Genomic DNA, 27,884 nt, shown 5'->3' on the forward strand with positions numbered 1-27,884 from the left:
TTATTTTGAGATAATTAGAATAATTCTAGTATTTTCTATTCTGAACAAATGGGAAGTAAAATGTTATTGCAAAAGATTGTGTGTTTTCATTGGCATGTCACACAGGAAGGTTGCTTTTTGGGTTTCTTTTCTTTTGCCGTGACAACTTAAACTTATCTTGCAACCTCACTGACAGTTAGTCAAAACGGTGGAATGGCTGAAGACGATGCGGTGTACGTTAATGCAGGTAAGTCTATCTATCTATCTATCTATCTATCTATCTATCTATCTATCTATCTATCTATCTATCTATCTATCATCTTGCAATTTACAATCAGGGCTTTCTAGGAAATGTTCAGTGTCAGAGTTTGAGTGAATCATAAAAGTTTATTTTACACGTTATCATTAACATCTTCACCGAGTGGTTGAGTTGTTGAACAGCGAGCCATCAGCAGAGCTGCCTGGTAAGTAAAAATATCATTAAATAAACAATGTTCACAATTTTCTGACTTATTCCAGAACAAAAATGTGTATTACTTAATATTCAATAGATATATAACGTGAGGGTTCGGTGTATGGTATTTTGAGCAATCTTATTGATAAAGAACAGCAGGATGGAGACGGATAATTTCCTTTAGCAGCACTTTACTTTTTTACCGCACTTTAACTTCACAACAACAACAACATTTCCTTCTTCTGACTCACATGTGACTGAACAAACCAATCAGAAGCTAGAATGACTGAGGTAACGTCACAAAAGGTACATTTAACACATTTATTGTAGCTGTCTTATCCGTGCTACTGAACAGATGTAAACATGGAAATGTGTAAATAACAATAACTGTAAACATAAATAAGTAAACAGTTACCTGTGTAAACATAACACATTTTTTAAATAAATTAACTCAAGAATGAATTAGATATAAATTTAATTAACTTCTAAACTTTAGAGATATATATTTACAGCAGAATATGAATAACAGTTCTGACATAATGACGTTAAAGTATTGCGTTGCTAAGGTGTATAGTGAAGTTAGCATGCTAACCAACACCAACGCTCCCAGGACTCCCAGTTTGGACTGCTAGCTGCACGGCTAACCGCTAACCCGACTGTCAGAACAGACAGCGTGGCCACACCTTTACAGCAACTGTATTGTAGCTCTTAAATTATGCTTTTCAAAAATGTTGTCGCCTTTGGTGTTGAAATATCTTTGGTTTTTTACAGCTGAAAAAATAGAATCAAGGAACCCCACTCCAACACGTTGTGATGTTGAGAGGAAGTTAAGTGGAAAATGAGCTGAGGACAGGAAGTTTATGTAAAGAGAAAAGAGGAACTAAACATTAGAAAACGGCCACAAGAATCTGTATTATTATGTTGCAAGTGAAGGCATCAAGCATCATGTTTACATCTTTTCATCTGCATTCTATTCCAAATGTAACCATGCAACAAGGAACGATTAACTGCCTGTGTTTTGTGAGAAAAAAAAAAAATTATCTGCAGTATGTGATAAATGACAATTTTGACATTATAACATCAATATATTATGTTGAAGAAACATATACTGCAGTTAGCTTGCTGGCTCAAAGCACCTGCATGGCTAACTGAGCTAACTAGCAAACTGCAGCTACAGCCAGCAGCAGTTGCTTTGGTTATTTGTCTTTTTTTGTGTGAATAATTTCACGATAATTCTTACACACTGCACATTTAAGAAACAGTCTTTATTTAATTCTGAAGCCTCTTTATGACCTAAAGGAGCAGATTCTAACTTTTGTTGGGTTGGAAAAGTAAAAAAAAATTAGGTTATTTTCATGGCAGAGTGCTGACGATGAGTCTCACAGCCTGAGGAATGAGACTACTCTGTAGTCTGGTGGTACAGCAATAAAACAAACTGTTTCAGCGTCATCTAAGTCATTAATTGATACCACGAAATCAACCAGAAGTGTTTAAAAAAAATAGCATTCAAAATATGTTGCCTCTTTCTTTTATACACTATCAAAGTAAATGCAGTGAGATTGAGATCTTTACCGCAGGAGGAGGTGGTGGTCATACCGCTTTTGTCCTGAGGGGGCGCCAGAAACAACACAAAAAGAAAGTTCCTTGTAGCAGCTTTAATTTTTGTTTGCAAAAAGTCCACAGTAAAGGAAGTTTGTATATTTAGTAGAAACTCCTGCCCCACTTACAAACACTAGGTTTACTGGGGAAAGTAACATCCAAACACACTATCTGCATCTTCTGCTGTTCAACAGGCTCCCAACAACAAGCAGCTGGAGGGTCAAAGGTCACAGCAGAGAGAGTGGCTGTAGTGGTTCTCCTGGCTGCTGCTGTCATCGCTTTTGGCTATACCCGTGAGTTTAGCAGTTTATTAGGGCCGAAGCAGGTCTCGACCTGCGAGGTCCCTATTGTTTTTCGAATGACGACTTTTTCATCCCATATAATCACATTTTTCACAGCCTCAAAATGCCCCAAAACTCACCAAACTTGGAATATACGTCACACCTGCCGAAAAAATGTATAATCTTTTGTCCTCCTCAATTTCCACCACTAGGTGGCGATATAATCAAGGAAAGTGCTTTATGGCTTATAACTCACAGATACTTTGTTGCACATTCAAAAACCTTATACCCACGTGTTCATTGAGTTGTGCTAAACTGCGTGATATAGGCCACGCCCATTTCCGTTTCCCTTTACTTCTGCTAATTCACGAAATGTCACAAATCAACATTTTCAATCTCCTCCCTCTTGCCAGTGCCCTCCTGAGGACAGCTGACAAAACTGTTACCAATCCGCCACTAGGTGACGCTCTGGTGGCAGTCTAATTAAATATTTGGCACTGTGCCCGCACCATAACTATTATGTTAATGAAATTCATAGGCATCCCTATAGACTGGCCACTGAAACTTACACACCAAAAATTACCAGCAGGTGGTGCCAAATAACTTCCACATAATATGTTGCACATTTTTAAACCTCATATCTACGTGTTCCCTAAATTCAGCTGAATTGTGTGATGTACGCCACGCCAACTTTTGCGGTAAATTTCTATTTGCAAAATCGCCAAAAAATGAAAAACTTACTTTTTCCAACTCCTCCTAGGCCATTTAAACCGATTTGCACCAAACTTTGCAAATAGCATCTGTGGACAAACCGTATCAAAAGCTTTTGCCTACGTCACACTGTGTGGCACGGTGGTGCTTCGCCATAAAAACCATCAAGTCATTATAACTTCCACATGCAATTTGCCATCTACTCCAAATTGCTGAAACATGTAGAGGGTGTTGCCCTGAATACGTCTACGCAGCACATCCCGACTGCAGCATGCCCGACACGTGTGGACTGCAAGGGCCCATTCTTCGCTGCTTGCACCTTTAATTACTTTAGTAATTTAGTAATTTGAGTGAACATCGCTCTGATAATGTTCATCATCAAGTTCTGAATAATTTACCAGATGTGAGTTTCACACACTGACTTGACTTTCTTTTTTAAAATGAGGTTATGAATACCATCAAACCACGGAACATCTCCAGAAGCTGACTGATGAGAATGCAGCCATGAGAAAGAATATCACAGGTAAGTCACATTTTGGGTTAAACTTCAAATTATCTCTGCAAGAGTTCTCTGTTCAGGTTTTCAAATAAAAGACGATCCTGGTGGAAGCGACATCGTTTTATCCTCTTTCATAACAGAGACACGCTGTGAAGTGATGACGGTGCAGAAACCCTGTCCACAACCTCCTGGTCAGTGACTGATGTTGCTTTTCTTACATGTTTGCATCCTCTGATGTTGATTAAAGAAACAGTGACAAATTAAACCTGTGAGCTATCGTCTCAGCTGCTCTCACATTCAAACTCTTTAAGTTCTTCCTGACTGTAAATATGAACAGTGTTTTGTTGCACTTGATTCAAGTCTTTGCTGTGATCTCTTCAAAGCTGAGCCATGTGGGAAATGTCAAGAAGGCTGGGAGCAGAATGGACCACAGTGCTACTATTTCTCCACTGATGAATTAATCTGGGAACAGGCCAGAGAGAAATGCAGACGAGATGGAGGAGCAGATCTGGTTAAGATAGAGAGCGAGGACGAATCCTTCTTCAATAAGATAAGCTACAGGTACAGAGAGGTGCAGGGATGATGTATTTATGAAGGCTAACCTTGAAGTTAGCATCACACTGGTGCCCTCGACAGAAAATATTTGGGATTTATGATACTTACATGTACACTAAAAAATCATTCAAGTTGTCGCAGTAGCTGGTGTCACTTTGAAACTGCTCAGCAAGGAAGAAAATTAGTCCACTTTATTTCCAACTGTCACTATACGACCCTTTTCTACTTTTACTTGTTTTGCAACTCTTCTTCTGTGCCATATTGGAAAGGTCCACAAGGCCAGAGTAATTATGCTAAAGCAGGCTGAAAATGTTCTTTGAAGCCTTATTAAATGTGTATCCTGTTAAAAAATGATATATCTATCTATCTATCTATCTATCTATCTATCTATATATATATATATATATATATATGTATATATATATATTCCTTCTTTTATAAAATCATAAAACATGTCTCTGATTTTGCATATCATTAAAATATTATCATCGTTTTTCATTTCCAGTTTTGGCCATTTTGCCACATGGGGCCTTATTTTTATAAAAACTTTGCATGTTGATGATGGAGAAAGAAATGATCTTTCGCTCCTGTTAGAATTGTGCCATGAAGTAAACATATAATGTTTGGGAAATAAAAAGATTCATGTTCAAGTCGATGAAGTCTGCTGAAAGTTTGTAAAAGGAAGTATCATCTGTTTGAGTGTGAAATGACACCATGTTGCTCAACACACGTCACCAACACAGAAAGAGATTTAACAAAGTAAAACTCTGCAGTTATGTGAGAGGGCAGTCTGACAGTACTTGAGTAAATATAAAGACAAAGGAAAGCAGAAACATTTAGAGTCCAGCCTAATAAACAAGCAGCAGCAGCTCAGCTCAGAGACACGTCTGCACTGAAAAGAGATTTCATGCTGCTGGAAGTTCTCTGGATTGTTACTCTTCACTGAGTGTGACCATTTAAATGTCTTCTAACTGCTGAATTCTTCTGTTCTTTGAAAACAAATCATTTGTTGTGTCAGCGTGGGGAGATTTGTATTATATTATATTATATATCATATTGAGATATTTAGAATAATTCTAGTATTTTCTATTCTGAACAAATGGGAAGTAAAATGTTATTGCAAATGACTGTGTTTTAGTTGGCATGTCAGACAGGAAGGGTGTTTTTTTGGGTTATTTGTTTTTTTGCTGTGACAGCTTAAACTTCTCTTGCAACCTCACTGACAGTTAGTCAAAACGGTAAAATGGCTGAAGCTGATGCGGTGTACGTTAATGCTAGGTTCATGAAATCAAATGGAAATGCCAAAGGTGAGTCTATCTATCTATCTATCTATCTATCTATCTATCTATGTTTTTGCTATTACAATCAGAGCTTTCCAGGAAAGTTCTTTGTCAGAGTTTGAGTGAATCATGAAAGTTTATTTTATACTTTATCATTGACTTCCTCAGTGATTGAAACCACGAACTCTGAAGTCGATACATTGAACAGCGAGCCATCAGCAGAGCTGCCTGGTAAGTAAAAACTATAATTAAATAAACTGGAACATGAACTCTGACCTCCATTGAGCCACAATGTTCACAATTTTTCTGATTTTCTTGAGAATAAAAACATGTATTAATCAATTTTCAATAGATACATATTACCAGCAGAATGTGAAAAACAGTTATGACAAAATGATGTGTATGTATTGCGTTGCTAAGATATATACTGAAGTTAGCATGTTAACCAACACCAACACTCCCATGACTCCCAGGTTGGACTGCTAGCTGCACGGCTAACCGAACTAACGGCAGATTCGGTTAGATACATATTACCAGCTAGGGCTGGGCGATTATGCTAAAAATAATAATCACGATTATTTTGATTGATATTGAAATCACGATTAATAAACACGATTATTCACTGATTTAAAAAAAAAAGGATTTATTGAGCTACCAAAACTCAACTTTTAATATAACTTTTAGAAAAACAGCCAGATAGATTAGTAACAAGTAAAAAGGTAAATGATAATAATATTTGTATGTTTGCGTGATGGCAACACGTACTGCTTGTCCAAAGTGTTGACCAGTATCTTGAAGCCTGGGTTGCTAACTGTACTGATAGGGCACATGTCCTTAGCTAGCATTAATGTCACAGCCTCCGTTATCTCTCGCTGTTGCCGGGAGCCGTTGGGATATGGAGCGGCATTGTAAAGAGTGTCCTCAATGAAGGACTGTGTTGCACTTTTTTTGTGTCTTTTGCTCCTTCAATACTTTGTCATAGACCACTTTATGGTTAAATACATTTGTCGTGTTGCCCTGGGGTGCAGACACGACGGTGTGACAGACTTTGCAAACAATCTCCTTCTGCTCCACGTCCGACGATTTGAAGCCAAAATGTCTCCAAATTACCGAAGTTGTCCTACCTTTCTTTTCAACTAAAGGCTCAGGCTGCTTTTCTGCCATGTTCTCAATCTCTCGTTCCACAATTGATCCACACACTCACTGCTGCAGCTGCAGGCGACACAGGTGCGTTCACTTTACATTTACAGCGCAGTAATTTGCATACACGACACGCGGCGGCACATTAATCGTTTTTCTTCAATTACAGTGTTTTCATGATCGTGAGGAGCCAAAATCGAAATCGCGATCAAAATTCGATTAATCGCCCAGCCCTATTACCAGCAGTTAGCAGTTAGCTGTTAATCTGTTTTGAGCATGAATACACCGATACACTTCTTTGAAATATTGTAACTTTAACCACTCCCTGTATATAAACAATATATATAATACAGGTTAAAGCTAGGGTCTACAATCCTGGAGAGCTAGCAAGAGAGCTAGCAAGATTTGAAAGTGGCATCTCCTCTAAGTTCCACCCCCCCTCCCCATCCCGTCAGTGCTCCGTCCAAAGCCACTCCCCCACAAACTTGAACGCGCATCTGTTAGTGGGACTCAGCAGGGAGAAGGAGATGCCTTAGCAAGACGCAGGAATTCAGCTGAATTTAGCAGGGAGCAGACAGGAAGTCAAGTGCCCAAATAAAAAACTACATCCTGTTACTTTTCCAAAATAAAACACTCCGTGTTGACACCAGCACACATCGTGAGGCCAGCTGTCTACCATACTGCGCCATGGTGGACAAACCGCAACCAGTGGGGATTGCCAGACGGCGGAGCAAAACCGGATCGGAGCCGCAACGCAGCGGACCCCTATCCAGTGGAAATTGGGCCGACTGATTAGCCATCCTCATGGCTAAAAACAACACACAAAGAAGCTAACGTTAGCATTGGGCTAATATGAGCTACAAACGTAGCCAAGTTGGCAAACCTCACATATTTCATGAAAATAACAAATCCCCCTGAAACAAAACAAATAATTACCTGTCCAACAGAAAGAGAGCAACCTCTGCATCACTTTTCAAGCCCTTCACATGCCCCAGTTGTCTCCTCCACTCAAACGCAGCACCGATGTTGACCCTGTCCGACTTCTTTCTTCATCCAGAGCCTTTTTCGTTGCAGCCTTTTCTGCCTGAGGCTTTCTTTTCCTTGCCTTTCCTTGCCCTTGTGAGCTGTTACAAGTTACGCTGGCTGCACTTTCTCTGCCATTGTAACCAAATGAACGTCTTCTCCTGCAACTCCGTATTTCTGCAGAGAAGTGTCTGAATATTTCCGGCAACAGTGAAACCTAATGCGTGCACGCGCGGAGCAGGGAGGGACAGAACCTGACATGAAGGCATCTAACCAATCCTGCATCTGACCAATCCGTGCTCTCCGGGCCGGACGGCACGGATTGGTCAGCTTTTTCTCAGTCCTACAGCTGCCACCGAGGTCTGATTATTTTCGTTCCTTTTTCTGAATACATATGTATTGACTACTCTCAGGATAGCAGGATAATTTCACCCAGTATAACAAAATGTGTGTCTGAACAACATTACAGACCCTAGCTTTAAAGACAGTAAGATTTCAAATGTCATTTAAACAAAAAAACGGTGATTTTTTAAAATCCTCACACTGCAGGCTTCAGGGTATATTCACTGATATAGATATTGAAATGCAATGACGTGAAAACTGGCATTTTGCGTGTTTTTCAACTTATTAAATTTCATATTTACAAGCCTAATACAAACATTAGGGGTGTTAACAAATTGACAGATGCTGTTTGAACCGAGGTTAACTGATTCAAAACAGACAGCGTGGCCACACCTTTACAGCAATTATATTGTAGCTCTAAAATCAGGCTTTTTAAAATATCGTCGCCTGTGCTGTTGATATATCTTGTGCTTTTTGCAGCTGCAAATAAAGAATAAAGGAACTCCATTACAACACCTTGTGAAGTTAAGAGGAAGTTTACTATAAGTATAAGTTTATTTGAAAACAGGGACAGTGCACATTAATAACATTGCTGTAAATGCGCCAGAATTAGCCAAGAGGCTATTTTTCATCTGTAGTCCCTAGTCAGATGTTAAAGTCACCCTAAAAACAGAACAGAAAATAAAAAATAAGATTAAAATTACAAAATTACTGGCCAAGGCAATCTGCAAAACATGCACAGCAGTTAACAACATGACAAAATAGCATATATAACATTAATCAGTCAGAAAACATCATTCAAGACATCCCCAAAAAACATGCAGCACAAAAACCCATGACTCAAGACACATCACGCCACAGCATGCAAAGCAGAAGCACAGATACAGAATAAGCATGCATACACCATAAAAGCAAGACCACAATAAGACATGCATGCTGACACATGAAGGTAGACAGACAACAGCAAGATGGCTTCAGGTTCAGCACAGACGGACCGAGGACAGGAAGGTGTAATAAAGTGCTAGTGCTGACAGAGCTGAGCACCAATTAACCATCTCTAGGTATTCAGGTCTCTAATAGACATAGATACAATACTGTAAAATAAGCTGAGGACAGGACGTTTACATTACAAAAAAAGAGGAACTAAACATAAAATACGGCCAGAATAGTCTGTAGTGTTATGATGCAAGTAAAAGCATCAAGCATCATGTTTCCATCTTTTCATCTGCATTCTAATCCAAATGTAACCATGCTACAAGGTACAATTAACTGGCTGTGTTAAAGGTGCATTATGTGAGACATTTGGTTGAAAACATAAAAAAAAAACCTATTAAATCATCCACAGAATGTGAAGAGATGACAATTATGACATTATGGCATTGATATTTTATGTTGAAGAAACATATACTGCAGTTAGCATGCTGGTCCAAAGCACCTGGATGACTAACTGAGCTAACTAGCAAACGGAAGCTACAGTCAGCAGCAATTAGCATTTTATTTTGAGTATCATTTCTTAATTTAATTCTGAAGCCTCTTTACAACGTACATTTGCAGATTCAAACTTGTTTGGGTTGGAAAAGTAAAAAAAATGTGGGTTATTTTCATGGCAGAGTGCTGACGATGAGTCACAGCCTGAGGAATGAGACTGCTCTGTAGTCTGGTAGTACGGAACTAAAACAAACTGTTTCACCATCGTCCAAGTACTTATGTTGCATCTTTTTTTATTCACTTTCAAAGTAAATGCAGTGAGATCAAGATCTTTACCACAGGAAGAGAATAGAATAGAATAGAATAGAATAGAATAGAATAGTCTTTATTGTCATTGTACAGGAGAATACAATGAAATTGAGGGTGCTCCCGCAGCAACAAATAAAAAAGCAACACATAGAACAAATAGTAATATAAATAAATTATATATATAGCCCTTTAAGGTGCTAAAGGGAGGTAGGAGGAGGTAGATTGGGTTTGTTCTTGTCGGGCGGGGGGGGGGGCAACAAATCAAACAGGGGGTAGGCAGGTGTAGAGACCATGCAGGACTCACTTGTTTTCCTCATTCTGAGAGTTGGCAGGCTCAGGGAGGACCAGCTTAAATATGTTGAGACCAGAGAAAATTAATCCCACAAAGCCAGTCGGCAACGTTTAAGAAGAAAAAATAGCATTGTAAACATGTTGCGTCTTTTTTTAAAATTCACTTTTAAAGTAAATGCAGTGAGATCAAGATCTTTACCACAGGAGGAGGTGGTGGTCATACCACCTTTGTCCTGAGGGGGCGCCAGAAACAACACAAAAAGAAAGTTCCTTGTAGCAGCTTTAATTTTTGTTTTGAAAAAGTCCACAGTAAAGGAAGTTCGTATGTTTAGAAGAAACTCCTGCCCCACTTACAAACACTAGGTTTACTGGGGAAAGTAACATCCAAACACACTATCTGCATCTTCTGCTGTTCAACAGGCTCCCAACAACAAGCAGCTGGAGAGTCAAAGGTCACAGCAGAGAGAGTGGCTGTAGTGGTTCTCCTGGCTGCTGCTGTCATCGCTCTCAGCTATACTGGTGAGTTTTACTGTTTAAAAAAAAGGGGGAAAAAAGCATTTTAATCTAGATTGACTTCAACAATCTGATAATTGTTTTGAAGAAAAGAACTTGTGGCTTCACTTGCAGGTGAGATACAGAACTGTCTTAAAAATAAGAGTGCAACATACAATACACTCAAAACATGCTTAAAACAATGATTTCAGTGATTTCATTAAATGTAAATATCCAATCTAATTCTTTGACATAACTTCAATATAAAGGGTCAGGGGTCAGAGTTAACTCAATGTGTACAACTTAAATACCTTAATGTGCAATTTATTACAGGAGACAGAATAACCAGTTTAAATGCTTTAAAAAAGCCAGGGAATAAACACATTATATGTACGTTGAAGTATCATTAATTGTAAAAAGTAAATGTATGCAAAGATTAAAAAACATATAGGGTTTGTGTTTAAGTCTGCATTTATTGAATTTAATGTAATAGATTATGTTATTTATTCAAATTGAGTCATAGAAACACTTTATGTTTACCTCATGTCATTAAACTAGATGAAATTTAGGTCTAATTAACATACTTGCTGTCAATGTTTTGGGTACAATTACTTTAGTATTTTAATCATTTGAGTGAGCATTAACAATGTTCACCATCAAGTTCTGAGTAATTACCAAATGTGAGTTTAACACACTGACTTGAATTTCATTTTTAAAACAAGGTTATAAATACCATCAAACCAAGGAACATCTCCAGAAGCTGATTGATGAGAATGCAGCCATGAGAAAGAATATCACAGGTAAGTCACATTTTGGCTTAAACTCTGAATTATCTGCCAAGAGTTTTGTTCTCTGTTCAGCTTCTCAAATAAAAGACGACCCTGGTGGAAGTGCCATTGTTTTATCCTCTTTCATAACAGAGACACGCTCTGAAGTGATGACGGTGCAGAAACCCTGTTCACAACCTCCTGGTCAGTGTCTGATGTTGCTTTTCTTACATGTTTGCATCCTCTGATGTTGATTAAAGAAACAATGACAGATTAAACCTGTCAGCTATCGTCTCAGCTGCTCTCAGATTCAAACACTCTAAGTTCTTCCTGACTGTAAATATGAACAGTGTTTTGTTGCACTTGACTCAAGTCTTTGCTGTAATCTCTTCAAAGCGGATACATGTCACAAATGTCAAGAAGGCTGGGAGCAGAATGGACCACAGTGCTACTATTTCTCCACTGATAAATTAACCTGGGAACAGGCCAGAGAGAAATGCAGACGAGATGGAGCAGATCTGGTTAAGATAGAGAGCGAGGACGAGCAGGTAGAACACACTGCTGCAGCTTCATTCAGCTCTCTGGCTTTTGTTCTATCATGTCGTGTTTTTGCATTAGTTAACATGATGAAAGTGATGTTACATAGATATATTGTATTTCTCATCAATTTTCCCTGTCCAGTCATTCCTGATGCAGAGACTGAGATAAGAAGAAGTTGTTGTGAAGATGTTAGAGAAAGAGGACAAGTTCTGGATCGGACTGACAGACTCAGTGACAGAGGGCACATGGTTGTGGACAGACGGGACACCACTGAACAAGAGGTTTGACCTGTAAACAGGTTTTATGTATTAACAAAATCAAAGTCACAAGTTTAATTGAACCAGTTCTTTCTGTTCTCTGTCTCGCAGTTTGACTTTTTGGGGCAAGGGACAGCCAGACAACAGGACAGGGGAGAATGCAGATGGACAGGACTGTGTGAGGATTGGAGAAATATCTAGATCAGGCCTGAAGTGGTGGTTTGATAAATCCTGCACAGCACCTCAGAAACGTATTTGTGAGAAATCTGTAGAAACTGGACGTTAAAACCGAAGTTAGCATCACACTGGTGCCCTCGGCAGAAAGTCTTTGGGATTTATGATATTTACATGTACATTCAAAAATCATTCAAGTTGTCGCAGCAGCTGGTGTCACTTTGAAACTGCTCAGCAAGGAAGAAAATGTCCACTGTACGACCCTTTTCTACTTTTACTTTTACTTTTACAACTCTTCTTCTGTGCCATCTTGGAAAGGTCAACAAGTCAAGAATAATTAAGCTAAAGCAGGCTGAATATTGTATTTTAATGCCTGAATGAATGTGTAATCCGTTAAAAAATGTCATATATATACATATTTATGTGTATAAAACCATACAACGCCTCTCTGTTTTTGCATATTATTATAATATTGTTATAGTTTTTCATTTTCAGTTTTGGCCATTTTGCCACATGGGACCTTATTTAATAAATCTTTGCATGCTGGTGATGGAGAAAGAAATAATATTTCCCTCCCGTTTGAATTGTGCCATGAAGTAAACATATGATGTTTGTGAATTAAAAAGATTCATGTTCAAGTCAGTGAACTGCTGAAAGTTTAAGGAGGTATCATCTGTTTTAGTGTGAAACAACGTCATGATGCTCAACACACGTCACCAACACCAACATGGCCGCCAACTCCACACAGAAAAAGATTTAACAAAGTGAAACTCTGCAGTTATGTGAGAGGGCAGTCTGTCAGTACTTGAGTAAATATAAAGACAAAGGAAAGCAGAAACATTTAGAGTCCAGCTTAATAAACAAGCCACAGCAGCTCAGCTCAGCGACACGTCTGCACTGAAAAGAGATTTTATGCAGCTGAGCGTTCTCTGGATTGTTACACTTCACTGAATGTGACCATTTAAATGTCTTCTAACCGCTGAATTCTTCTTCTGTTCTTTGAAAACGAATCATTTGTTGTGTCAGCTTGGGAATATTTGTATTATATTATATATATATCATATTGAGATATTAAGAATGATTCTAGTATTTTCTATTCTGAACAAATGGGAAGTAAAATGTTATTGCAAAAGATTTTGTGTTATCACTGGCATCTCAGACAGGAAGGTTGCTTTTTGCTTTTTTTGTTTTTTCCTGTGACAACTTAAACTTATCTTGCAACCTCACTGACAGTTAGTCAAAACGGTGGAATGGCTGAAGACGATACGGTGTACGTTAATGCTAGCTTCATAAAATCAAATAGAAATGCCACAGGTGGGTCTGTCTATCTATCTATCTATCTATCTATCTATCTATCTATCTATCTATCAATTTATCTATCTATGTTTTTGCTATTACAATCAGAGCTTTCCAGGGAATGTTCTTTGTCAGAGTTTGAGTGAATCATGAAAGTTTATTTTACACTTTATCATTGACTTCCTCACCGACTGAAACCACGTACTCTGAAGTCGAGACATTGAACAGCGAGCCATCAGCAGAGCTGCCTGGTAAGTAAGAATTATAATTAAATAAACTGGAGCATGAACTCTGACCTCCAGTGAGCCACAATGTTCACAATTTTTCTGATTTTTTCCAGAATAAAAACATGTATTATTCAATATTCAATAGATATATATTACCAGCAGAATGTGAAAAACAGTTCTGACAAAATGACGTGTATGTATTGCGTTCCCATGACTCCCAGTTTGGACTGCTAGCTGCACGGCTAACCGAGCTAACAGCAGATTCGGTTAGCAGCAGTTAGCTATTAGTCTGTTTTGAGCATGACTATAACAGGTGGTCAATTCTTACATTACAGATAACCTTATTTATGTACCACCTTTCATGCACAAAATGATATGATACACTTGTTTGAAAAACTGTAACTTTAACCACCCTCTGAATATAAACAATGTATGTCATACAGTTTAAAGACAGTTAGATTTCAAATGTCATTTAAACAAAAAACCTGTGATTTTTTAAAATCCTCACACTGCAGGCTTCAGGGTATATTCACTGATATAGATATTGAAATGCAATGACATGAAAACTGGCTTTTTGCGTGTTTTTCAACGTATTAAATTTCATATTTACAGATCTAATACAAACATTAGGGGTGTGAACAAATTGACAAATGCTGTTTGAACCGAGGTTAACTGATTCAAAACAGACAGCATGGCCACACCTTTACAGCAATTATATTGTAGCTCTAAAATCAGGCTTTTAAAATATCATCGCCTGTGCTGTTGATATAGATTGTGCTTTTTGCAGCTGCAAATAAAGAATAAAGGAACCCCATTTCAAAACGCTGGGATGTTGAGAGAAGGTTTGCTGTATAATAAGTTGAAAACAGAAGTTTATGTCAAGGGAAAAGAGGAACTAAACATGAAAAAGGCCAGAATAATCCATAGTGTTATGATGCAAGTAAAGCATCAAGCATCACGTTTCCATCTTTTCATCTGCATTCTAATCCAAATGTAACCATGCTACAAGGAACGATAAAGTGGCTGTGTTAAAGGTGCATTATGTGAGACATTTGGTTGAAAACATAAAAAAAGGACCCTATTAAATCATCCACAGAATGTGAAGAGATGACATTATGACATCATGGCACTGATGAATTATGTTGAAGAGGACATATACTGCAGTTAGCATGCTGGTCCAAAGCACCTGCATGGGCTAACTAGCAAACAGAAGCTACAGTCAGTAGCAATTAGCATTTTATTTTGAGTATCATTTCTTAATTTAATTCATGAAGCCTCTTTACAACGTACATTTGCAGATTCCAACTTATTTGGGTTGGAAAAGTAAAAAAATGTGGGTTATTTTCGTGGCAGAGTGCTGACGATGAGTCTCAAAGCCTGAGGAATGAGACTGCTCTGTAGTCTGGTGGTACAGAACTAAAACAAACTGTTTCACCATCGTCCAAAACGACAATTTTGACATCATGACATCAATATATTACTAGTGCTTTGCCCGTAGGAAGCATGTATTCCTATAGAAAAGTGGGAGGTTAGGTAGCTTTTTCATGGATGGCCAAATGAGGCTGTGTTTGAAGGTGGGACGTCAGGGATATAATTGGCTGTTTTTGACTACTTTTGATTATACCATTATATTTCACCTTAAAAACTATTAACCTTGCCTTACTTGGTGTAATTATTTTTAGCACAACCTCATATGTGTGACTGTAGAGTTATTTTTTCATTTAAGGTACTATGTTAACACTATGGACCTAAAATCACAAAATAACATAAAACCAGAGTAGAAAAAGTTAGTTTTTTTACTGTGAAAACCACAAAAATGTTTATTGAACCAATTGCATTAGTTATAATGCAAATATAAATTGTTGTTTACTAAATTGGTGCATTCATTTTTGAAATTTACAAAGTTATGTGTAACTATTTACATTTAAATGCAGGCAATGCCTCAGGCTCAGGGCTCAGCTCCTTCCTGCCTGTTCCACATTCAGCCGTCTCCTCCTTGGTTAGCCTCACAACACGACTCCACTACTCACTAAACACACCACACCAAACACTACATAACACACTAACTATACACTCCAAACACGCTATATGTCACAAATCTCTCAACTCTCAAAACTCGCTATCTCTGTCGCTGTCTCCAACACATCACTGCTGCTGTCAATCATCCGCCGATGCCCCTCCCACATCTTCCTGTTCCTCAACAACCAAACTTGCTGCTTGGACACTTTCGTGACAAAAGCACATTTTTACTGTTTCTTCCTGCACCAGACATAAAGCAAACGTAATGGCAATGTTCATGAAAAAGCGTGTTGGACATTATTTACCCTAAATCCGGTTTTGGACGTGCCGGTGCGCCCGCTCCGTCAACTCGGTAGGTAACATTAGGCCGTGTGAGTCGGCTAGCGGCTAGCGGCTAGCGGCTAGCAGCTGGCTACACACAAACATCCACAGATTCCGATCCCACTTTGTTGACCGCGCATCTCCGGATCTCCTCAGACCCGAACAGACTCGGTCTGGACTTGTTTAATCTCATTATAATCCACAACAGTCAGTTTAGTTGAACAGAACAGAACAAAATGGGACCGAACCGCCGGCAAAATCCCGGTCCAGCTCGCGCCGCTGCAGGTATAAATCCACTTGTGACAAAAGCACATTTTTACTGTTTCTTCCTGCACCAGACACAAAGCAAACGTAACAGCGATGTTCACGAAAAAGTGTGTTGGACATTATTTACCCTAAGTCCGGTTTTGGACGTGCCAGTGCGTCCGCTCCGTCAACTCGGGAGGTGGGCCGTGTAGCTAGCGGCTAGGCGCTAGCTACACACGAAGATCCACAGATTCCGATCCCACTTTGTTTTCCACGCGTCTCTGGATCTCCTCAGACCCGAACAGACTCGGTCTGGACTTGTTTAATCTCATTAATCCACAACAGTCAGTTTAGATGCACAGAACGGGACCGAACCGCCGGCAAAATCCCGGTCCAGCTCGCGCCGCTGCAGTTATAAATCCGCTTGTTTCTTAAGATATGTCATGGGCTTGACTTCTGCAGTGATTGGCTCTGGTGCGCACGTGACTGTGGTGGCTCCGGTGGACAATGCTCGTGGAATTTGTAAAGCATTTATGAAATAATTTATTCATGGTATCATTGCAGTCGAAACAAATGCGAAATAGCACACCCTTGAACCAAGCAGCAGCCATGTTGAAACTCTCAGGTCAGTCTGATCCTGATCTGCAGAGATATTTGAGGAACACACACACACACACACACACACACACACACACAGACAGACAGAGGTTCCTTGTATTTATAGATAGATGTTGAAGAAACATATACTGCAGTTAGCTTGCTGGTCCAAAGCACCTGCATGGCTAGCTGAGCAAACTAGCAAAAAGCAGCTAGAGTCAGCAGCGGTCACTTTGGTTATTTGTCTTTTTTTTGCTGTATAAATAATTTCATGATAATTCTTACACACTGCTCATTTAAGAAACAGTCTTAGTTTAATTCTGAAGCCTTTTTATGACCTAAGGGAGCAGATTCGAACTTTTGTTGAGTTGGAAATGTAAAAAAAATGTGGGTTGTTTTCATGGCAGATTGCTGACGATGAGTCACAGCCTGAGGAATGAGACTGCTCTGTAGTCTGGTGGTACGGAACTAAAACTGTTTCACCATCGTCCAAGTACTGAGTGAATCCCACAAAGCCAGCTGGCAATGTTTTAGAAGAAAAAATAGCATTATAAATATGTTGCATCTTTTTTTTTTATTCACTTTCAAAGTAAATGCAGTGAGATCAAGATGTTTACCACAGGAGGAGGTGGTGGTCATACCACCTTTGTCCTGAGGGGGCGCCAGAAACAACACAAAAAGAAAGTTCCTTGTAGCAGCTTTAATTTTTGTTTTCAAAAAGTCTACAGTAAAGGAAGTTCATATGTCTAGAAGAAACTCCTGCCCCACTTACAAACACTAGGTTTACTGGGGAAAGTATCATCCAAACACACTATCTGCATCTTCTGCTGTTCAACAGGCTCCCAACAACAAGCAGCTGGAGGGTCAAAGGTCACAGCAGAGAGAGTGGCTGTAGTGGTTCTCGTGGCTGCTGCTGTCATCGCTCTCGGCTATACTGGTGAGTTTTACTGTTTAAAAAAAAGGGGAAAAAAGCATTTTAATCTAGATTGACTTCTACAATCTGATAATTGTTTTGAAGAAAAGAACTTGTGGCTTCACTTGCAGGTGAGATACAGAACTGTCTTAAAAATGAGAGTGCAACATACATAGCACTCAAAACATGCTTAAAACAATGACTTTAAGTGATTTCATTAAATGTAAATATCCAATCTAATTCTTTGACATAACTTCAATATAAAGGGTCAGGGGTCAGAGTTAACTCAATGTGTAAAACTTAAATACCTTAACGTGCAATTTATTACAGGACACAGAATAACCAGTCTAAATGCTTTAAAAAAGCCATGGAATAAACACATTATACATTTAGATATCTTTAATTGTAAATAGTAAATGTATGCAAAGATTAACAAACATATAAGGCTTGTGTTTAAGTCTGCATTCATTGAATTTGAATTAATAAATTATCTTATTTAATCACATTGAGTCATAGAGACACTTTACATTTAACTCACTTAATGAAAACAGATGAAGATTGAGGTCTAATTAAAATACTAGCTGTCAACCTTTGGGTATAATTGCTTTAGTAATTTGGTAATTTCAGTAAACATCGCTCTGATAATGTTAATCATCAAGTTCTGCATGAAACCAAATTTGAGTTTCACACACTGACTTGACTTTCTTTTTAAAAACGAGGTTATAAATACCATCAAACCACGAAACAACTCCAGAAGCTGACTGATGACAATGCAGCCATGAGAAAGAATATCACAGGTAAGTCACATTTTGGGTTAAACTTCAAATTATCTCTGCCAAGAGTTTAGTTCTCTGTTCAGCTTCTCAAATAAAAGACGATCCTGAAACAGTGACAGTTTAAACCTGTGAGCTATCGTCTCAGCTGCTCTCAGATTCAAACTCTTTCAGTTCTTCCTGACTGTAAATATGAACAGTGTTTTGTTGCACTTGATTCAAGTCTTTGCTGTAATCTCTTCAAAGTGGATACATGTCACAAATGTCAAGAAGGCTGGGAGCAGAATGGACCACAGTGCTACTATTTCTCCACTGATGAATTAACCTGGGAACAGGCCAGAGAGAAATGCAGACGAGATGGAGCAGATCTGGTTAAGATAGAGAGCGAGGACGAGCAGGTAGAACACACTGCTGCAGCTTCATTCAGCTCTCTGGCTTTTGTTCTATCATGTTGTGTTTTTGCATTAGTTAACATGATAAAAGTGATGTTACATAGATATATTGAATTTTTCATCAATTTTCCTTGTCCAGTCGTTCCTGATGCAGAAACTGAGAGACAAGATGACAAAGACAGAGGACAGGTTCTGGATCGGACTGACAGACTCAGTGACAGAGGGCACATGGTTGTGGACAGACGGGACACCACTGAACGAGAGGTTTGACCTGTAAACAGGTTTTTTGTGTTTGCAAAATCAAAGTCATTTCAAGTTTAATTGAACCAGTTCTTTCTGTTTTCTGTCTCTCAGTCTGACATTTTGGAGGAAGGGAGAGCCAGACAACCGGACAGAGGAGAATGCAGATGGAGAGGACTGTGTGAGGATGGGAACAAAATCTGGATCAGGCCTGAAGTGGTGGTTTGATAGATCCTGCAAAGCATCTCAGAAAAGCATTTGTGAGAAATCTGCATAATGCCTGAAGGCCGTCTGTATTAACCTTAAGTCCCGTTCAACCTGTTGTGTTTATAAATGTTTATGCTATAGAAGTTTCACAACTTTACAAATCTACAATCTGATTTGAATTTGGATGCATAATTTTCTCTCAGCGTGAAGGTTATTAAAATGTTTCACTTTTGAGCTCAGTGCATTTATCCATTTTCAAATCTTTCTTCAATAAGATAAGCTTCAGGTACAGAGAGGTGCAGGGATGATGTATTTATGAAGGCTAACCTGGAAGTCAATATCGCACTGGTGCCCTCAACAGAAAGAATTTGGGATTTATGATACTTACATGTACATTTAAAAATCATTCAAATTGCCGCGGCAGCTAATGTCACCTTGAAACTGCTCAGCAGTCCATTTTTTTTCTAACTGTCACTGTACGACCTTTTTCTACTTTTACTTACTTCTTTAAAACCGTGTTTTGTAACTCTTCTTCTTCTGTGCCATCTTGGAAAGGTCCAGACGTCAAGAATAATTAAGCTAAAGCAGGCTGAAGATTGCATTTTAATCAGAGATGTGTTGTATGTTTTTATAAATATAAATAAAACATACAATACATCTCTGATTTTGCATATTATTATAATATTATTGTAGTTTTTTCATTCCCAATGTGTTATTTTGCCACACAGGACCTTATTTTATAAAACTTTGCATGCTGGTGATGGAGAAAGAAAGAATCTTTCACTCCTGTTTGAATTGTGCCATGAAGTAAACATATGATGTTGTGAATTAAAAAGATTATCGTTCAAGTCGATGAAGTCTGCTGAAAGTTTGTTGAGGAAGTATCATCTGTTTTAGTGTGAAACAACGTCATGATGCTCAACACACGTCACCAACACCAACATGGCTGCCAACTAAGAAAAAGATTTAACAAAGTGAAACTCTGCAGTTATGTGAGAGGGCAGTCTGACAGTACTTGAGTAAATATGAAGACAAAGGAAAGCAGAAACATTTAGAGTCCAGCTTAATAAACAAGCCACAGCAGCTCAGCTCAGCGACACGTCTGCACTAAAAAGAGATTTTATGCTGCTGGAAGTTCTCTGGATTGTTACACTTCACTGAATTTTCCCAATTAATTGTCTTCTAACCACTGAAATCTTCTGTTGTTTGAAAACAAATAATTTGTTGTGTCAGCGTGGGGAGATTTGTATTATATTATATATTATATTGAGATATTTAGAATGATTCTAGTATTTTCTATTCTGAACAAATGGGAAGTAAAATGTTATTGCCACAGAATGTGTGTTTTCATTGGCATGTGACACAGGAAGGTTGCTTTTTGGGTTTCTTTCTTTTGCCGTGACAACTTAAACTTATCTTGCAACCTCACTGACGGTTAGTCAAAATGGTGGAATGGCTGAAGACGATGCAGTGTACGTTAACACAGGTAAGTCAATCAATCTATCTATCTATCTATCTATCTATCTATCTATCTATCTATCTATCTATCTATCTATCTATCTATCTATCTATCTATCTATCCATCCATCCATCCATCCATCCATCCATCCATCCATCCATCTATCTATCTATCTATCTATCTATCTATCTATCTATCTATCTATCTATCTATCTATCTTGCCATTTACAATCGGGACTTTCTAGGAAATGTTCAGTGTCAGAGTTTGAGTGAATCATGAAAGTGTATTTTACACTTTATCACTGACTTCCTCATTGACTAGTTGAGATGTTGAACAGCGAGCCATCAGCAGAGCTGCTTGTAAGTAAAAATATCATTAAATAAACTGGAACATGAAGTCTGACCTCCAGTGAGCCACAATGTTCACAATTTTCTGACGTATTCCTGAACAAAAATGTGTATTACTCAATATTCAATTGATATATAACGTGAGGGTTCGGTGTATGGTAGTTTGAGCAGTCTTATTGATAAAAACCAGCAGGATGGAGAGAGATAATTTCCTTTAGCAGCATTTTACTTTTTTACCGCACTTCAACTTCACAACAACAACAACACTCTCTTCTTCTGACTCACATGTGACTAAACAAACCAATCAGAAGCTAGAGGGACTCTTTCTTTTATACACTATCAAAGTAAATGCAGTGAGATCGAAGTCTTTACCACAGGAGGAGGTGGTGGTCATACCACCTTTGTCCTGAGGGGGCGCCAGAAACAACACAAAAAGAAAGTTCCTTGTAGCAGCTTTAATTTTCGTTTGCAAAAAGTCCACAGTAAAGGAAGTTCGTATGTTTAGAAGAAACTCATGCCCCACTAACAAACACTAGGTTTACTGGGGAAAGTAACATCCAAACACACTATCTGCATCTTCTGCTGTTCAACAGGCCCCCAACAACAAGCAGCTGGAGGGTCAAAGGTCACAGCAGAGAGAGTGGCTGTAGTGGTTCTCCTAGCTGCTGCTGTCATCGCCTTTTAGTAATTTGAGTGAACATCGCTCTGATAATGTTCATCATCAAGTTCTGAATAAAACCAAATGTGAGTTTCACACACTGACTTGACTTTCTTTTTTAAAATGAGGTTATGAATACCATCAAACCACATGACATCTTCAAAAGCTGATTGATGACAATGCAGCCATGAGAAAGAATATCTCAGGTAAGTCACATTTTGGGTTAAACTCCAATTATCTCCTCCAAGAATTTAGTTCTCTGTTCAGCTTCTCAAATAAAAGATCCTCTTTCATAACAGAGACACACTGTGAAGTGATGACGGTGCAGAAACCCTGTCCACAACCTCCTGGTCAGTGACTGATGTTGCTTTTTTCTTCCTGACTGTAAATATAAACACTGATTTGTTGCACTTGACTCAAGTCTTTGCTGTGATCTCTTCAAAGCGGATACATGTGGGAAATGTCAAGAAGGCTGGGAGCAGAATGGACCACAGTGCTACTATTTCTCCACTGATAAATTAACCTGGGAACAGGCCAGAGACGAATGCCGACGAGATGGAGCAGATCTGGTTAAGATAGAGAGCGAGGACGAGCAGGTAGAACACACTGCTGCAGCTTCATTCAGCTCTCTGGCTTTTGTTCTATCATGTCGTGTTTTTGCATTAGTTAACATGATGAAAGTGATGTTACACAGATATATTGTATTTTTCATCAATTTTCCCCTGTCCAGTCATTCCTGATGCAGAGACTGAGAGACAAGATGGTAGAGGGAGAGGGCAAGTTCTGGATCGGACTGACAGACTCAGTGACAGAGGACACATGGTTGTGGACAGACGGGACACCACTGAACAAGAGGTTTGACCTGTAAACAGGTTTTGGTGTTTGCAAAATCAAAGTCATTTCAAGTTTCACAGAACCAGTTCTTTCTGTTCTGTGTCTCTTAGTTTGACATTTTGGAGCAAGGGAGAGCCAGATGACTGGAAAGGGGTCAACAATGCGAGCGTGAATGGAGAGGACTGTGTGAGGATGGGAGAAAAATATGGATCACACCTGAAGTGTTGGTTTGATAAATCCTGCATGGCACCTCAGAAACGCATTTGTGAGAAATCAGCAGAAACTGGACGGCCAACGTGTATCTGAAATGTAGCTTAAGTCTTGTTCAACCTGTTAAACAATCTCAGGATCGGATCATGTGAAACTTTTTTATGTCTTTTAAATGTTTACGCTATAGAAGTGTCAAAACTTTCCAAATCTACAATCTGATTTGATTTTGAATGTTTAAGTTTCTGTCAGTGTGAAGGTTATTACAATGTTTGACTGTTGAGCTCAGTAGTTTTATCCCCTGATTACTGTTGTTTACATTTTCAGATCCTTCTTTAATAAGATGTGCTACAGGTACAGAGAGGTGCAGGGATGATGTATTTATGCAGACTCACCTGGAAGTTAGCATCACACCGGTGCCCTCAACAGAAAATATTTGGGATTTATGATACTAACATGTACATTCACAAATCATTCAAGATGCCGCAGCAGCTGGTGTGACTTTGAAACTGCTCAGCAAGGAAGAAAATGTATCAACTGTCACTGTACGACCCTTTTCTGTTTTTACTTCTTTAAATTTTTTTTTTATTTTATTTTTATAAAATCATACAACATGTCTCTGATTTTGCATATCATTAAAGTATTATCAAAGTTTTTCATTCTCAGTGTGTTATTTTGCTACATGGGACCTTATTTTATAAAACTTTGCATGCTGGTGATGGAAAAAGAAATAATCTTTCGCTTCTGTTTGAATTGTGCCATGAAGCAAACATATGATGTTTGTGAATTAAAAAGATTCATGTTCAAGTCAATGAAGTCTGCTGAAAGTTTGTAAAAGGAAGTATCATCTGTTTTAGTGTGAAACGACATCATGTTGCTCAACACACGTCACCAACACCAACACAGAAAAAGATTTAACAAAGTGAAACTCTGCAGTTATGTGAGAGGGCAGTCTGTCAGTACTTGTGTAAATATAAAGACGAAGGAAAGCAGAAACATTTAGAGTCCCGTTTAATAAACAAGCCACAGCAGCTCAGCTCAGCGACACGTCTGCACTGAAAAGAGATTTTATGTTGCTGAAGGTTCTCTGGATTGTTACACTTCACTGAATTTTCCCAATTAATTGTCTTCTAACCGCTGAATTCTTCTGTTCTTTGAAAACAAATCATTTGTTGTGTCAGCGTGGGGAGATTTGTATTATGTTATCTTTTATAATGTATTTAGATATTTCTAGTATTTTCTATTCTGAACAAATGGGAAGTAAAATGTTATTGCAAAAGATTTTGTGTTATCATTGGCATCTCAGACAGGAAGGTTGCTTTTTGCTTTTTTTGTTTTTTCCTGTGACAACTTAAACTTATCTTGCAACCTGACTGACAGTTAGTCAACACGGTAGAATGGCTGAAGCTGATGTGGTGTACGTTAATGCTAGATTCATAAAATCAAATGGAAATGCCACAGGTGAGTCTATCTATCTATCTATCTATCTATCTATCTATGTTTTTGCTATTACAATCAGAGCTTTCTAGAAAATGTTCTTTGTCAGAGTTTGCTTGAATCATGAAAGTTTATTTTACACTTTATCACTTTCACACTTCCTCACCGACTGAAACCACGTACTCTGAAGTCGAGATGTTGAATAGCGAGCCATCAGCAGAGCTGCCTGGTAAGTAAGAATATCATTAAATAAACTGGAGCATGAACTCTGACCTCCAGTGAGCCACAATGTTCACAATTTTCTGACTTTAATCAAAAAAAAATGGGTGTTAATCAATATTCCATAGATATATATTACCAACAGAATGTGAATAATAGTTCTGACATAATGATGTTAAAGTATTGCGTTGCAAAGGTATATAGCAAAGTTAGCATGCTAACCAACACCAAAGCTCCCAGGACTCCCAGTTTGGGCTACAAGCTGCTAACCGCTAACCCGACTGTCAGAACAGACAGCATGGCCACATCTTTACAGCAATTGTATTGTAACTTTAAAATCAGGCTTTTCTAGATGTCATCGCCTTTGGTGTGGATATAGCTTGCGCTTTTTACAGCTTCAAATAAAGACTAAAGGAACCCCATTCCAACACGTTGTGATGTTGAGAGAAGGTTTGCTGTATAATGAGTTGAAAACAAGGACTTTAAGTCAAGGGAAAAGAGGAACTAAACAAGAAAAAGGGCCAGAATAAACTGTATCATTATGATGCAAATGAAAGCAACAAGCATCACTTTTCCATTTTTTCATCTACATTCTAATCCAAATGTAACCATGCTACAAGGAACGATTACCTGGCTGTGTTATGCAAGAAAAAAAACTTAAATTATCTGCAGAATGTGATAAATTACAATTTTGACATCATGACGTTGACATATTATGTTGAAGAAACATATACTGCAGTTAGCTTGCTGGTCCAAAGAACCTGCATGGCTAACTGAACTAATTAGCAAACTGCAGCTACAGTCAGCAGCGCTTGCTTTGGTCATTTGTCTATTTTTTTTTTTTTGTGAATAATTTCACGATAATTCTTACACACTGCACATTTAAGAAACAGCCTTAATTTAATTCTGCATCCTCTTCATGACCTAAAGGAGCAGATTCTAACTTTTGTTGGGTTGGAAAAGTAAAAAAAATGTGGGTTGTTTTCATGGCAGAGTGCTGACGATGAGTCACAGCCTGAGGAATGAGACTGCTCTGTAGTCTGGTGGTACGGCACTAAAACAAACTGTTTCAGTGTCATCTAAGTTATCAATTAATACCACGAAGTCAACCAGAAGTGTTTAAAAAGAAACAGCATAAAAAATATGTTCCCTCTTTCTTTTATACACTATCAAAGTAAATGCAGTGAGATCAAGATCTTTACCACAGGAGGAGGTGGTGGTCATACCGCTTTTGTCCTGAGGGGGCGCCAGAAACAACAGAAAAAGAAAGTTCCTTGTAGCAGCTTTAATTTTTGTTGTTGAAAAAATCCACAGTAAATGAAGCTCATATGTTTAGAAGCAATTTCTGCCCCACTTACAAACACTAGGTTTACTGGGGAAAGTCAAACACACTATCTGCATCTTCTGCTGTTCAATAGGCCCCCAACAACAAGCAGCTGGAGGGTCAAAGGTCACAGCAGAGAGAGTGGCTGTAGTGGTTCTCCTGGCTGCTGCTGTCATCGCCTTTTAGTAATTTGAGTGAACATCGCTCTGATAATGTTCATCATCAAGTTCTGAATAAAACCAAATGTGAGTTTCACACACTGACTTGACTTTCTTTTTTAAAATGAGGTTATGAATACCATCAAACCACAGAACATCTTCAAAAGCTGATTGATGACAATGCAGCCATGAGAAAGAATATCACAGGTAAGTCACATTTTGGGTTAAACCCCAAATTTCTCTTCCAAGAATTTAGTTCTCTGTTCAGCTTCTCAAATAAAAGATCCTCTTTCATAACAGAGACACACTGTGAAGTGATGACGGTGCAGAAACCCTGTCCACAACCTCCTGGTCAGTGACTGATGTTGCTTTTTTCTTCCTGACTTTAAATATAAACACTGATTTGTTGCACTTGACTCAAGTCTTTGCTGTGATCTCTTCAAAGCGGATACATGTGGGAAATGTCAAGAAGGCTGGGAGCAGAATGGACCACAGTGCTACTATTTCTCCACTGATGAATTAACCTGGGAACAGGCCAGAGACGAATGCAGACGAGATGGAGCAGATCTGGTTAAGATAGAGAGAGAGGACGAGCAGGTAGAACACACTGCTGCAGCTTCATTCAGCTCTCTGGCTTTTGTTCTATCATGTTGTGTTTTTGCATTAGTTAACATGATAAAAGTGATGTTACATAGATATATTGTATTTCTCATCAATTTTCCCTGTCCAGTTATTCCTGATGCAGAAACTGAGAGACAAGATGGTAGAGAAAGAGGACAAGTTCTGGATCGGACTGACAGACTCAGTGACAGAGGACACATGGTTGTGGACAGACGGGACACCGCTGAACAAGAGGTTTGACCTGTAAACAGGTTTTGGTGTTTGCAAAATCAAAGTCATTTCAAGTTTCACAGAACCAGTTCTTTCTGTTCTGTGTCTCTTAGTTTGACATTTTGGAGCGAGGGAGAGCCAGATGACTGGAAAGGGGTCAACAATGCGAGCGTGAATGGAGAGGACTGTGTGAGGATGGGAGAAAAATATGGATCACACCTGAAGTGTTGGTTTGATAAATCCTGCATGGCACCTCAGAAACGCATTTGTGAGAAATCAGCAGAAACTGGACGGCCGACGTGCATCTGAAATGTAGCTTAAGTCTTGTTCAACCTGTTAAACAATCTCAGGATCGGATCATGTGAAACTTTTTTATGTCTTTTAAATGTTTACACTATAGAAGTGTCAAAACTTTCCAAATCTACAATCTGATTTGATTTTGAATGTTTAAGTTTCTGTCAGTGTGAAGGTTATTACAATGTTTGACTGTTGAGCTCAGTAGTTTTATCCCCTGATTACTGTTGTTTACATTTTCAGATCCTTCTTTAATAAGATGTGCTACAGGTACAGAGAGGTGCAGGGATGATGTATTTATGCAGACTCACCTGGAAGTTAGCATCACACCGGTGCCCTCAACAGAAAATATTTGGGATTTATGATACTTACATGTACATTCACAAATCATTCAAGATGCCGCAGCAGCTGGTGTGACTTTGAAACTGCTCAGCAAGGAAGAAAATGTATCAACTGTCACTGTACGACCCTTTTCTGTTTTTACTTCTTTAAAACCGTGTTTTGTAACTCTTCTTCTGTGCCATCTTGGAAAGGTCCAGACGACAAGAATAATTAAGCTAAAACAGACTGAAAATGTTCTTTAAGCCTTCATAAATGTGTATCCTGTTAAAAAATGAGATATATATATACATATTTATTTTTATAAAATCATACAACATGTCTCTGATTTTGCATATCATTAAAGTATTATCAAAGTTTTTCATTCTCAGTGTGTAATTTTGCTACATGGGACCTTATTTTATAAAACTTTGCATGCTGGTGA

At 38.5% G+C, this 27,884-nt stretch overlaps 2 protein-coding genes and 1 pseudogene across 2 annotated transcripts in view; all 3 read left to right on the forward strand.

The window, feature by feature from the left end:
- The first annotated feature begins 162 nt into the window (after positions 1-162).
- Positions 163-12,560, forward strand: LOC115577830 (hepatic lectin-like; annotated as a pseudogene).
- Positions 5,298-27,820, forward strand: LOC115577826 (C-type lectin domain family 4 member E-like). The gene is made up of 9 exons (XM_030410704.1): positions 5,298-5,385; positions 5,527-5,589; positions 10,312-10,410; positions 18,460-18,537; positions 22,117-22,167; positions 22,262-22,413; positions 22,548-22,672; positions 26,941-27,016; positions 27,365-27,820. The coding sequence occupies exons 1-9, from the start codon at positions 5,322-5,324 to the stop codon at positions 27,374-27,376; spliced, it is 720 nt and encodes a 239-aa protein (XP_030266564.1). The 5' UTR covers positions 5,298-5,321; the 3' UTR covers positions 27,377-27,820.
- The window catches only part of LOC115577828 (hepatic lectin-like), a 42,965-nt gene continuing 35,861 nt past the window's right edge, over positions 20,781-27,884 (forward strand). Inside the window, exon 1 of the mRNA XM_030410709.1 lies at positions 20,781-20,838. Coding sequence (XP_030266569.1) covers positions 20,805-20,838 — 34 coding nt within the window. The 5' untranslated portion in view covers positions 20,781-20,804. The remainder of the gene's footprint in view (positions 20,839-27,884) is intronic.

Source organism: Sparus aurata, unplaced genomic scaffold (assembly GCF_900880675.1).
Source record: "Sparus aurata unplaced genomic scaffold, fSpaAur1.1, whole genome shotgun sequence".
NCBI classification, from domain to species: domain Eukaryota; kingdom Metazoa; phylum Chordata; class Actinopteri; order Spariformes; family Sparidae; genus Sparus; species Sparus aurata.

Coding starts and splice junctions, on each gene's coding strand:
- LOC115577826 (XM_030410704.1), top strand. CDS start 5,322: ATGGCTGAAGCTGATGCGGTGTACGTTAATGCTAGGTTCATGAAATCA. Junction 5,386..5,526: donor ATCAAATGGAAATGCCAAAG/GTGAGTCTATCT, acceptor TGACTTCCTCAG/TGATTGAAACCACGAACTCT. Junction 22,414..22,547: donor TAGAGAGCGAGGACGAGCAG/GTAGAACACACT, acceptor TCCCCTGTCCAG/TCATTCCTGATGCAGAGACT.